General features: G+C 30.3%; 1 protein-coding gene across 1 annotated transcript; it reads right to left on the bottom strand.

Annotated features, from left to right (window-relative positions):
* Window positions 1-6,135: 6,135 nt before the first annotated feature.
* LOC105117649 (xylosyltransferase 1-like) lies at window positions 6,136-9,798 on the bottom strand. Its single transcript, XM_011015381.1, has 4 exons — window positions 9,007-9,798; window positions 8,227-8,302; window positions 7,671-7,786; window positions 6,136-6,861 (listed from the first exon to the last, which is right to left on the bottom strand). The coding sequence occupies exons 1-4, from the start codon at window positions 9,584-9,586 to the stop codon at window positions 6,317-6,319; spliced, it is 1,317 nt and encodes a 438-aa protein (XP_011013683.1). The 5' UTR covers window positions 9,587-9,798; the 3' UTR covers window positions 6,136-6,316.
* Window positions 9,799-13,622: the final 3,824 nt, after the last annotated feature.

A 13,622-nucleotide genomic window follows, 5' to 3' on the forward strand; every position in this document is an offset into this window, starting at 1 on the left:
ATATTAAGAGTGAACAAGATAACAAATACAAAACATGTTAGTATCAAACATTAAAGTCCATGTTGAGTTTACACTATACTTATTCGTGCACCATTAGTGTAACCTTTTCACCCTGACATAATAAACTTAGCTAAACATAATATAAGAGAGAAACATAAATAAACAAGATAAAATTTAAATAAAATATAAGAAACAAGAAAACATAAAATAATATACTATTAAGAAAACCAAAAGACACAAGGATTCACAAATGAAGGCTCAAATCCAATCTAAGTCTTTTACGGTTTTTCTTAGTTGACCAATTTATGCGACTCGTGGAGGGATCAATTACATGAGTGAAAGATTGTAGTTGGTTAATTAGCTATTCAGCAGTAGCAGTAGATATTATGATTTGTTGTGCCAAAGATATTAGAAATTCCTGTTTCACAACATGATCAAGAAAAAACAACAATTTATCATAAAAACCATTAACAGTTAACAGCCCTATGGGTTTATAGTGAATGTGTAGTTGGGTCCAAGAGGTAATATGAAAGATCTCTTTCAATGTGCCCAGACCACCTAATAAGGCAATGAAGGCATCAGCGTGCTTAAACATTGCATTCATTCGATTAGACATTGTGGAGACATGTAGTTCCTCTCCAATTATTTTTCCAATGATGTTCCCTTGTGATAAAGCTTTAGGGAGAACCCCTATAACTTGTTTACCTCCTAAAAATACAGGTATTGATACTCCCCCTATTAAGTCATGAAATGCACAATACATATCTTCACTAGGATACGTCTTAAAGGTGAATAAAAGATTATCTAAAGATTCCTTATGTTTTGAAATAAATCCTAACTTTTGACAATTTTCATAAGCCTTGTAAAATGTATATGAGTCCTTGAATACGGGGGCCCTAGTAAAATCCACTTTGTAAGATTTTTACAGTTGTCTTTCTTGATGATAAATGACCCCCATATATCTCAAAAAGACAAAATTTAATGACAATACTTTCCTCATTATCAGGAATGCAACTTTGAAATATTTGATCAAGATAATATTTGAATAAGTACGGGTCATCCCAATAAAAATTTTACACATCGCTGAAAAACTTTCTTTTGTCTTTGGTACTCTAGTGAGTTGGCAAAAATCGTGAAGCAAAAATATTGATATTTTTAGCAAACCAAGACATTGAACTAAGAGAAAGTAAGGATTTGTTAGGAAAGTAATTATCGATTGGTGTAATGTCGGATATCAAATCTGTTTTAACTCTTGATAAAAGATCCGCATCAACATTTTCAGTGCCTCTTTCATCCGTGATTTCTTCCTGGGAATAAATCATTTGCAAATCTTTAGATTCATCTAACTCAATTTTACTCAAAGTAGACTCAAGTTAATCATAAACTAATTCTTCAATATGATATATTTGTTGTAAATCATTATCATCTTTAAGTTGCTTACAATATATTGAAAATATTCATCTCCAATGTCATGTTTCCAAATGATAACTTCATCAGTCTATTCCTATAATTAATTAATGCATTAGAAGTTGTAAGAAATGGACATCCTAAAATAACAGGAAATGAATTACATGTTTCAACAAGTTGTGTGTCCAAGATAATAAAATCCACAGGATAAATGAATTTATTGACTTGTACTAACACATCTTCAACTATTTCTCTAAGCATTTTTATAGATCTATTGGCAAGTAAAAGAGTTATAAAAGTTGGTTTTAACTCATCTAGATTGAGACTTTGAAAAATTGAATATGAAAGAAAATTCACATTAGCTTCAAGATTAAGTAAGGATCTTTTAATTTTATGTTCTCCGACGGAGAATTAGTCTTTTCTTTGTAATTTTTAGATTCAACCCCTTCCTTACCCTAAGAGATTGACTCATCATCTTTCTCACAAAGTTCAAGAGTGAGTTTTTTAATATCCTTACCACTACGAAGAATAGTAACGGATTTGACTTGATCCATATGTTGGTTTCTAGAACAACTTTAATTTGTATTACATTACCCCTTGAGATTTTGTTATGGTTGAGATGGAAGTTTACCCTTCTCTTAGAAACTGAGAGCAGATGTCAATTTTGCAAGAGTATCTTTAAAATCTATCATGTTTTGAGCAAGTTGAGGTCGAACCACAAAGAGGTTAATTGTATAAACAACAACAACAATAATAATAATAGTAATAATACAAATAATAATAATTATAATAATAAAGAAGAAGAAGAAGAAGAAGTTTATGAAAACTTTGAGATGAAAGATCAATATAAGGATCAAAGAATGATAAAAACAAATGTCAATATTAGAAGATCCACTAATGATATTTCAAACAAGTATAGTATAAACTCTTTTTATTACTCAATTGGAAACCACACAAAAAGAAGATTTCAATCAGCTTATAAATTGTTAACATGATTACATTAGTTATCTTATTTGAATACTGCTAATATTTGTAAAGATTGTCAGTTATTCATGATTATAACTTATGGTAACAACAAATCAAGTTTCTTTCATAGCATAAGTATCGGTTATATACCATACGACTAAGTTATGAAAGTGCCAAGTATTTGTTATACAAAGTGTTATACAACATAAATCTAGATTAACCATTTAACAAGTAAAGTATTAAGAGTGAACAAGATAACAAATAGAAAATATGTTAGTATTAAACATTAGAGTTCATGTTGAGTTTACATTATACATATTCTTACACCATTAGTGTAACCTTTTCACCTTGATATAATAAACTTAGCTAAACATAATGAAAGAGAGAAATATAAATAAACAAGACAAGAACATAAATAAGATAAAAGTTAACTAAGTAAAGGAAAGGAAATGAAAGGCATAAACAAGATATTAATGAAAGTAAAACTTAAGCATTACAAAAATACAAAGAGAGAAAGCAAGAGCATGATCTTGATCTGGAAACCAAGATGCCTAAATGCATGATAAATGCCTCCTTTTATAGGCCAAAATTAGAAACTATTGATTTGATGACTAATTGATGAGTGGGTGGCTACATCTTGACTTGGTGACAATCCTTATCTTCTTGTTTGAATAAAATGTCATTGTTAACGTTAGAATTTCAACCAAACTTCCACATAAAAGTTCTAGAAAATTATCTCAGTTTTCTAAACAAAAAACAAATTGAGGTCATTTGGATTTTTAGAACTCAAGATATGGGCTGAATACTGAACAGTGTCTGGGTTGCAGGGTAGATTCGAACTTCTTCATTGTTGTTATAATTTGGACTTGAAAATAGCCCTTTTAAATCTTAGACTCCAATGAAAGTTGTAGTCCTATGTCTTACCTTTCCATCCATATAAATTAGACTTAAATTCGAGATCTATAGCTCCATATATGATCTAATTATCGAACAATATTCCAGTTTGGACTACACCAGCATCTCTTTTCTATGTTTGGCCATCTCTTTCTCCTTTCAATATCAGTACTTAAACTCATCAATCAATCATTTTATTTATGTGATAGACTTGAATTTAAGATGAACGTTTAACACAAATTAAAGGTATTTTATATTATTATATATGTTCTTGTAAAACATGCTTTAGTTAAGGAGTTATTGATACTTCAAATGCAAAATGATGATATAAAATCTTGATAAAAATGCACTTTTAAATACTAATTAATACTTATAGCTAAAATTCACACTATTATAGTTTTATTATTACTTATGACAAATTTTGATTAATTGTTGTAAAAGTATGATGTAAAAGATATAATTTTGCATGGTGATTTATATAAAGAAATATACATGTTTGCCACTAATATATATAATGTTGCTAAATAATACTACATTAGCGAAAAGTAATGAAGTTATCACAATTAGATGTAAATCATATACAACATTGTCAAAAAAAAAAAATATGAAGAGATTTAGTACCTACTAGTATATTAGCCCTTTTTCCACTGTGAATTGAACTAATTTTTTTAAAAAAATATTAAGAGTACAGAGAATTTTTTAACTAACCAAGTGGAGTAATTTTGAAACCTATCAACTCAATTTTTATCTAACTCAAGTTTTCAAATAAGTCATGTGGGAGTTATCTCGATTTAAATTGATTGATTTCATAGGTCCAAATGTAATTTTGATAATCGATAAAAACATAACTTATTTTTAAAAAAACTTTAAGATAATATTTTTTTTAAAATATCAAGATAATAAAAAATTAGATTGACCCCAGTCCCCTATGACTTGGGTCATAGACTTTATTAGGTTTAATAACTTTTTTTATAAACATTTTTTAATTATATGATAAAAATATATGCTCATAAAATTAAGCATTAACATAAAAATAGACACTTATTTGAGACAATTATCTCAATAAAAAGCAAATAAAAATTAATAATGCAGTTTATTTTTTAACCAATACAATATTAAATGATGAAATCAAAAAAGAAAAGAAAAAGCATATCCTATTAGTGAGCAAACTTATCAATTCTGTGAATCAGGTAAGCTAAGCTAGTACTCTAAACCTATAAACTGAGTTATGAACTTCACTAGTATTATAAATCTTTTTTCAAAAATATTGTTTATTTAACTATATGATAACAAAAATAGATTATTGCAAAATTAAACACCAACCCAATACCAAGATGTTTTTTTAGATCACGATAACCTCATAAAAGATGAAGAAAAACCAATTATGAAATTGAATTCTAAATCAACCTAGTATCAAAAGATGAAATAAAAAAAGTAATTAAAAAAAGTTAAACTTGCCATACCCAGTAAACCAAGTCAACTAGACAAACCTGTGAATAAGTTCATGGACTTTATAAAGTTTGATAACATAATTTTTTTCTAAAAATATTTTTTTTAACTATATGAAAATAAAAATAATAAGAAAATCAAGTTCAATGAAAAAAAAAGCAAAAAAAAAACACCCCATCAACCTTGTATACTAGGGCAACCTGGGATACTTTAGCAAACTTACAAATCATGGTTGTCTAATAAAAAGATAAAATAAAAATAAATGAATTATGAATCCAAATTATCAATCATTCCAATATTAAAGTATAAAATTAACAAAAAAATTAAAAAAAAAATCATAACAAAAATTTATATATAAAAAAAAGCAAAACATTATAGATTATTATTGTCATTTATAGTGCAATGTGTATGAATGAATAATAATTTCCTTAAGCCCTTTAATTTTTATTACTTTATAAAGTTTAATAATATGACTTTTCTCAAAAATTATTTTTTATCTATATAAAAAAAATAGACTATAAAAAAGTTAAATTTAATTAAAAAAATGATAACTTAACAAACTTGTCAATCAAAATAACCTATATATTGAAATTATTTGAAATAAAATAATGTAAAACACTAGCATGAAAAGCAGTAACGCATTAATTAAAAAATAGACACCATAATAAGCAACCAAAGCAAGGGTAAGGGATACTTTACTTTATTTCATCAGCAATATAAATTTTTTAAAATGACATATTTTGATTTCAAATCAACACAAGTATTAATCATACACTACTTTGGGATTAAAGAAAAACATGTGTTAGCTTTGAGAGGTGTAAATTAATTTATGAGATTTTAAGTTTATTTTTTAAAAATTATTAATTCAAATTTTATAAATTTAAAAATCATTAAAGATTTACATAATTATTAATTTTAGAATTTATAAAAACAGTTGAGCCAATTGACCTTAACATATTAATCTTTTATTTAAAAAAAAAACAACAACCATGTTGTTTTAAATGTATGACAAAGCCAAACACACCCCAATGAAATGTAACTTATCCATTAACTGTTACATAGAATATACTAATATCAATATCCCATGCTTGAACAGTGTCTCTTTTCGACTTTCTGTATTTATAAATTACTTATATAGTTTAACAAAAATATTTAATATGTCTTTGCTCGTTTTTGAAAAGCTATATTAAAATTATATATTCAATAATCATTATTTTAAATTTGTTTATAATTTATTTCCTTTATCAATTATTTGTTATTTTGAGAACATATATATTTAAAAACTAAGTGAAGAAGAAGAAAAAAGGCGTGCAAAAAGTAGAAATTTGACAAAGCAAGAAAGCATTTTGGGAATGATCAAAGGATTGTTCAATTATTTTTCATATTATTAGGATTAAGTAATTAATTCATATGGACTAAATTGTAAATAAATCTTCTAAATATGCGTGGTTCTCTTTCTTGTTTCAAGAGAGAGAGAGAGAGAGAGAGTTCACACTCCTCTCATATAGCCTGCTTATTTGGTGTATTAGCAATCTCCAGGCAATTTCTCATCGAACAGAGGAATCATCATAAACTATGCAAGGGCAGAAAGCCTTCGAAACTATTTCATCTTCGAAACAGCAGGCATCATTTTGCAGTGTGTCGAGTTAAAATCATCCGCTAACAATAGACTGCTCATCAGACGCTTGAGCCTCTGACTACCAGGGCCAGGCTTAAGCTCAGTGGTGTTCTTTAAATTAATACGAGGGAGAACTGTTCTTGCGTTTCCTTCATCAGTTAACCATCCACCAGGCACAAACCCATCGGCTCTGCGTCCCAGAAGGTTAGAATCAATCTTGTCAAGAACTGGGTCGTCCTTGCCGAATTTCCTTGCAAAGGGAACATTGCTCTCAACCATGCTCTCATAATCATCTACTGTGAGAAAATGAGGGTGTTGCTTAGGAGGGTTGTCCCAAGATATGAAATGAAGGTCATGGTTAACTGTAGTGTTTCGGAACTCATCAGCATTGCAAATTACAGTGTGGAAATAACCCTCAGGTGAAGAGAGAAAGTTTGCATAGTACATGAGGGCTATCCTTGGGAGGTTGTCCCAGCCCCACAGGCAGTACTCCACAAAAGGTCGAGAGAGCATCATCCAAGCAGAACCTGAGCAAATCAGTACCACAACTAAATTTTAAATTCTCTCTCTATAAATACACACATAGATAGATGAGTTTTTTGCAACTAAATTGCTTGTACCATCTCCTCTATGGCTCTATTCCTGTACAATTCAAGTTCAGTCTTGAAAACGCTGGACACTTTATTAGCTTAAACTGACAATTTAATGACATTTCAATCTCTACATACTCAGAAGCTCATCCAAATAATTTCCATACTAACAGGAGTGGGTGAAAGTGAATACGATGCTCTGGATCCCAAGAATTTAAAACTCAAAGAGAGGTAAGGAGTTTATCATCTCTTCTAATGCCTACCATAAATTTGCAATGCGAGCTATTTGTAAATGCGGAGAATGCTAGTTTACCTGATAAATTAAAATATCACGAAAGTCATTGTCGTGATTTAGTGTACACCAGACAACATCTACACGAAATAGCTCTGATTTCTTGAGTTGATGTAGTTGAGACCACAGACTTGAATTTTATAATCAGTTTTACATATTCAGGAGACATTTGAGCTGGAAAGGGGCATTGATGCAGGATGCAAAACAGGAGACTTCTCTGGAAGACTGGAACCAACGAGTTCATTTCGTAGATTCTTAATCAAATACATCGGAAAAAATCTAGGAAAGACCTGGTTTCCAAGTACTCAGCGGTGGAGAAATACATAGGCTGTACTCTTAATAACATTGTGCTGTTTATATGTTTATCTTTTTCTGTTAAGATTGTGAGAGACTGCTTTGGTTTCTAGTACAAAAGAGAGTTGAAAGATAAGTTGTTAGTTCTTGTATATCTTACCAGTAAACAAATTATATGCTGTTGGCAACCTCCTTTTCTCTGAGATCCAAAAAACCTCTGATTTTTGCTGGCTATATAGCCCTGGGTCTATTATGACAGGCTTGGCTCTTTGATCTCTGCAGGGTTCAGAAAAATCCAATTTTTAGCAAAAACTCAAATACAAAATTGAAGATGAATACTCCCCTCCTCACCCTCCCTTAGGCTATGTTTGGATAAAGTGGAAGGATAGGAAGGAGAGAGGATGGAATCATCCATCTCGTTGTTCGGTACATAAAAGAGAAGGATGAAAGTCAATCCATCGAAGTTGAGAGCATTAAGAGTTACAAAAAAGGAAAATTATAGGAGCCAATTCGCCATATTAGAAGTACAAGTAGGGAAAGATTGAAAGGATCCTTTGATCCTTCCTTAGGCCTCCATCCTTGTTGACAAACAAAGTGGACACCCAATTCCTCCTCCCTTATCCCTCCCCTCTCTTCCATCCTTATCCAATCTCACGCCGCAAACATACCAAAAAGAAAACAGAGAGAAATGTATAGAGAGCAGATAAACCACATACTTCTTCCATCCAATGTCACTGGTATGCTCGATGAAGTTAAGGTATCTTGGAATATCAAACAGTGTATAAAGAATATCTGTGAGGAAGAAAACAGAAACCACCAGTTAATGCCATCAGAAATCAATCTGGGCTTGCACAGAGTACAATTAAAACTTCCCAAAATTTTATACCTAAAAACTTAATGAAATCAGCTGTTTGCATGTCAATGAATGCATGGTAAAATAGAATAAGCCTTGCCAACGCCAGATTTTAAAGTTATGAAGTTAAACTATAATTTGTTTATTATAGCTACGCTAGCTGATGATTTGAACTCACCAATATGAACAAAAAAATAACCCTAAAATATCGATGTAATCAGCAACGAGAGCAAATAGTGCGAACAGTTGCTAAAAATGCATGTACTAACGCAAATTTAATACTTACTGATCCTGTTAACATGGAATTGTGACCATCATAATCAAGCCAAGAAGACAGCAGAAGTTATGTTTATGGCTAAGCTAGCAAGCAGAATTGGTACCCAATTGAGTGGTTTGGGAAGCAAGTCCAAAATTATATATAGCTGTTGACCGCAAAAAATAGGAGATGCCCATTAAAGCAAATGGATTTCTAGGTACTCCGTTCTTCCCATTCTCCTAAGAAAATGAACGAAGATATATATATATATATATATATATATATATAACACCGACTCCAAAGAATACCAAACCTACTTTACTTATAATCAAGTAGTAATTAATTAATTAACGAAGTATTGTATAATATAAATTATGCATTTATTACCATCTTGAGTCATCAAAGGATAATCAGAAGCGCTCAGATTGATAAACCAATCCCAAGATTCCCCATCATCAATATCCTTGAGCAAAATTGCGGCAGCATGAAGCGTATTGCTAACCATGGTAGGACCTCTATAAGTTACCAAATTGGATCTCACAACCAACCTCACATTTCCCACCTCCTCGAAAACCTTCTCCTCACTCACCCATCTCGCCAGCTCCAACCTCTCCTCCGCGGTGGCCTCCAAGTCCAAATGCACAGCATACTGATTCCTCGGATGGTAGAGTGCTTTTAAAGCCCGTTTCAGGCTCACTCCATCTCCGGCAGAACCTGAAATTAAGTATGCAAGGCGGGGTATTGTATGTACGGGAGAAGAAGGTGAGTTTTCCAATTTAGGTTCCACAAAGCGTGGAACCTGCTGGAAATGGTATTTGTTGCCATGTAATTTGTATAGCAATTGAGGGGAAGATGAGAGTGATGCTATGGTAGTAAGAAGCAAGATGGTTGAAGATAATATTAACAGTAACAACCATTTCTGTTTCTTTTGTTGCAGAAGCAACTTCAAGTACTTGTTGTTTTCCATTCTCTAACTTCGTTGACTTTAACTAGTTTTCAGTAGCAGTGGTTGTAGGAGTATAATTCAGAACCAAGACCGCCGGAGGGGCGGTGGAAACGTGGTGTGGCAATCGCCACCGGAGGGAGGATATCGGAATCTTGAAAAAGGTTGATGAAAGAAAGACAGTTGACTCATCATAAACACCAATGCCGTCACTTTATTCAATTTCTAAAAAACGACACTTACATATATAATAACAGTCACATCTATAAACAAGATGCATTTAGCTGGAGGGGGGATTTGTCGGTTGTCATCGTAAAGGGACCCGATGAGCACCATGCTTTTTTTTTTATAAAAAAAAAAAAAATAGATTCCAGGCTGATGAGCTGGATCTTAATTCCTAGTAGTAGATTCCATGCTGATGAGCTGGATCTTAATTCCTAGTAGATGGGGGAAACAATTGAATGCTTTCTATATAATTAATTTATTTTTTCTAAAATTACCTTAAAATTAGTTACAAAAACATAAATTACCTTAAAGATTATTTTAAAAAAATCTTTTCTTTTTCAATTGGAGAGAAAATGTAATATTTTTCAAATAATTTTAATTTGATTAAATTTGATATTAAATAAATATATAATATATATTTTAAAATAGTCCAACCACTTTTCCTATATTTTTCTGAGTTTTTTTTTTGGTAATCAATGATTTTCTTTACATGTCATTATTTAATTTTTTCATGCGTGATTCTTTTTTAATCATCGATCCATAAAATCCTGACATGTGATTTACAAGAAAATGAAATTAGATGGAATGAAAAATACCTTGATAAAATAATAAAAAGATAAAATCTATTAAAAAATTATGCACCAATAAATCTTTAGAATATATATAAATAATTATAGGGAAAACATACGATTATCCCGAAGCCGTAATTTAATCAGTTACAATTGACATTGTTGCATTAAAATAAAATGATGGTGTAATGCTAAATTTTGATTTGAAATAATGGCCTAGTAGAATCTTTCAATCCTTCGTCCAAATGATTTATTAGTATTTGTTTTTCCAAGTTCTTGTAGCATATTCTCGGTTTTCTTTTTTTCAGTATTTTGTACACATTATTTCACACTTCTTCTTCAAAGATTCACCAAAGCCACATGTTTGTGTTTGTGTAGCATTTTGATTCTTGAAAAGGAAAGTCCTCCTAATGAGAATCTTGCTGCTTGTTGAACTCCTGTATCTCCAATTATATGAACGACCTTTGTCTTAGTCTCAGAGTTCTTGAACTCTAGAATAGTTAGGAGGTAAGTTTTTGCTGTCAGATAACTATTCTAATTCAATAATTTAAGTTAGTATAGTTTTGAGGTAAGTTTTTACTCTTAAATAATTATTTTAATTTAATAACTTAAATTGTTATGTAAAATTTAAAATATAATTTATATTATTTTTTAATATATCTTTTAAAATAAAAGTTTTTTTGACTTAAAACTTGTATAAACTTACACTACCTTATGCTTTATTTTTTATCAAATAAATAAAAATGATGAAATTTAAACTCGTGACTACTTGATTATCAAAGTTCTAAAACCATGATAAAGAACCATCTGAACCCAATTACTTAAAATGTTAGGTGAGGTTTAAAATATAATTTATAATATTCTTTGATACTTATTCATTATTTTTAGTATAATTATTTGTGTTGTTTTACTTTCAAATTTATTAAAATGTTTTAGGTTTTGCAGAGTTACAAAGAAATTCAATATTCAATATGATAAAAATAGTTATAAATTTTTATCCAACAATTTGATCGGAATGAAATTTGTTGAATAATTCTAAATATCTAATTATAAAGAGGCAATTAGCAAACTTGTTGCTTTAGTTTTCATACCCAAATATTATTTCAAAATTGTTTTTTCTTTTTCTTTTATTAGAACTTTCAATTTAATTTGAATTTTGCTAATCATAACTTTTTTTGTAATGAAATAGCATTGTAAGTTATTTTTCATAAAATAATTTATGAAGTAAAGATTTTTCAAAAACTATAAAGTTTTGAAACTTTTCTTTATAGTTAAGAGTTGAAACTTTAAGAATAAGAACCCTAGTTTATTTCTTTATAATTTAGAGTGTAAACTTTAAGAATTAAGGAACCATATCCACAATATACATTTGATTAAGTATTCTGGCAGACAATAAAAATTTAAGTTGTGGTATTTTTATCCTATCTTTAGTCTGCATTGCTATTTTGAAAAGTAGTTTTCCAAGTTAAAGAACTTGATTTAGAATGTAGGTTGGCGAGTTTTTTCAACTTAATATTTTCGTGCTTTGAAAGAACTCAAACCCATAATAGGGTGTTAACCTAATTGAACATGTGTTTTAGCTAGATATCAAACCCAATATATTTAGATCCAATTATAAGTTGAATCCATGTTTTCGTGGACTTAACATCTTGTTAAATCTAATACACTTAGGTCTAACTATGAGTTGAACCCAAGTCATTATGAGTCTAACAAAATGTCAAACCCAATATACTTGAGTGGAGCTATGAGTTGAACCCATGTCACCTTTGGTCCAACAAAATACCAGACCCAACACACTTGGATCCAACTTAGAGTTAAGCCCAAGTCATCATGGGTATGACAAAACACCAGATCCAATACATTTTGGTGCAGCCATTAGTTGAGCCAAAGTCTTTGTAGTCTTGTAATATACCAAACCCAATACACTTAGGCTTAGCCATATACGGAGCCGAAGTCATCGTGGGTCTAGTAAGATGCCAAACCCAACACATTTGGGTTCAACCACGAGTCAAGCCTAAGTCACAATGGATATAGTGATTGGTATTTAAAAGTGCATTGTTATTAAGGCTTAATATCATCATATTGTACTTTTAGTATCATTAAATTCCCTAACTTATCCATGTTTTTATAATAACAAGTTTGATAATATAAATAGCTTTAATTTATGGTAAATGCTCATTTTAAATACAGGCATATCTAACCGTTTAAAAGATCGATTGATATGATTGACTATTGAAAGTGAAAAGACAAAGAAAAGGCTAAGGTTAGAGAAGAGATGTTGGATCAAACAAGAACACCATTCAGTCCTTTGATCATATCTAGATTCTGATATGACTAAAAGATTAATGTTTTCTTCTAAGTGTAGGAGTTTCAAAGAAATAAAAAACCTGGCAAGACCGGGGTCAAACCATTGGGAGGTTAATTGTATAAATTATAAGTAATAATAATAATACAACAACAACAACAATAATAAATAAGAAGAAGAAGAAGAAGAAGTTGATGAGAACTTTAAGATGGAAAATCAATGTGAGGATCAAACTATGATAAAAACAAATGTTAAGGTTAGAGGATTCACTAATAGTATTTCAAACAAGTATAATATAAACTCCTTTTATTACTCAATTGGAAACCACACACGGTGAAAACCAAGATGTCTACATGTATGGTAAATGCCTCCTTTTATAGGCCAAAATTTAAAACTATTAATTTGATGACTAATTAATGAGTGGGTGGCCACGTCTTGACTGGACGACAATCCTTATCTTCTTGTTTGTATAAAATATCATTGATAATATCAGAATTTGAATCAGACCTTCACATGAAAGTTCTAAGAAATTGTCTCAACTTTCTAGGAAAAGAAAATTAAGGTCATTTGAACTTCTAGAACTCGAGATCTGTAGGATAGATTCAGACTTCTATGTTAGAATTAAGTCTCACCTTTCCATGAAAGTTTTAGGCCTGTGTTTTAGCTTTCCATCCTTTCCATCCATATAAAGCAGACCTAAATCTGAGATCTATAGCTCTAGATATAACCCAATTACTAAATAATATTCCAATCTGGACTGCACCAACATCTCTTTTCTAAGTTTGCCCTTTCTTTGTCCTTTTAATTTCAATACTTCAACTCATCAATCAATCCTTTTATTTATGTGATAGGCCTACATTTAGAATGACCATTTACCATAAATTAAAAGGTATCTTATGGTTATAAAACATGTTTTAGTAAAGGAGTTATTGATACTTCAAGTGCAAAATGATGATATAAA

Source organism: Populus euphratica, unplaced genomic scaffold (assembly GCF_000495115.2).
Source record: "Populus euphratica unplaced genomic scaffold, PopEup_1.0 scaffold1469.1, whole genome shotgun sequence".
Taxonomy (NCBI): Eukaryota; Viridiplantae; Streptophyta; class Magnoliopsida; order Malpighiales; family Salicaceae; genus Populus; species Populus euphratica.

Bases quoted from the DNA above. Each gene is read 5' to 3' on its own strand.
- LOC105117649 (XM_011015381.1), bottom strand. From the start codon at position 9,586: ATGGAAAACAACAAGTACTTGAAGTTGCTTCTGCAACAAAAGAAACAG. The intron at 8,303-9,006 runs GTAATAAATGCA...TCTTCCTCACAG, and splicing joins TCCTTTGATGACTCAAGATG to ATATTCTTTATACACTGTTT. The intron at 6,862-7,670 runs GTAAGATATACA...TGATTTGCTCAG, and splicing joins AGCATATAATTTGTTTACTG to GTTCTGCTTGGATGATGCTC.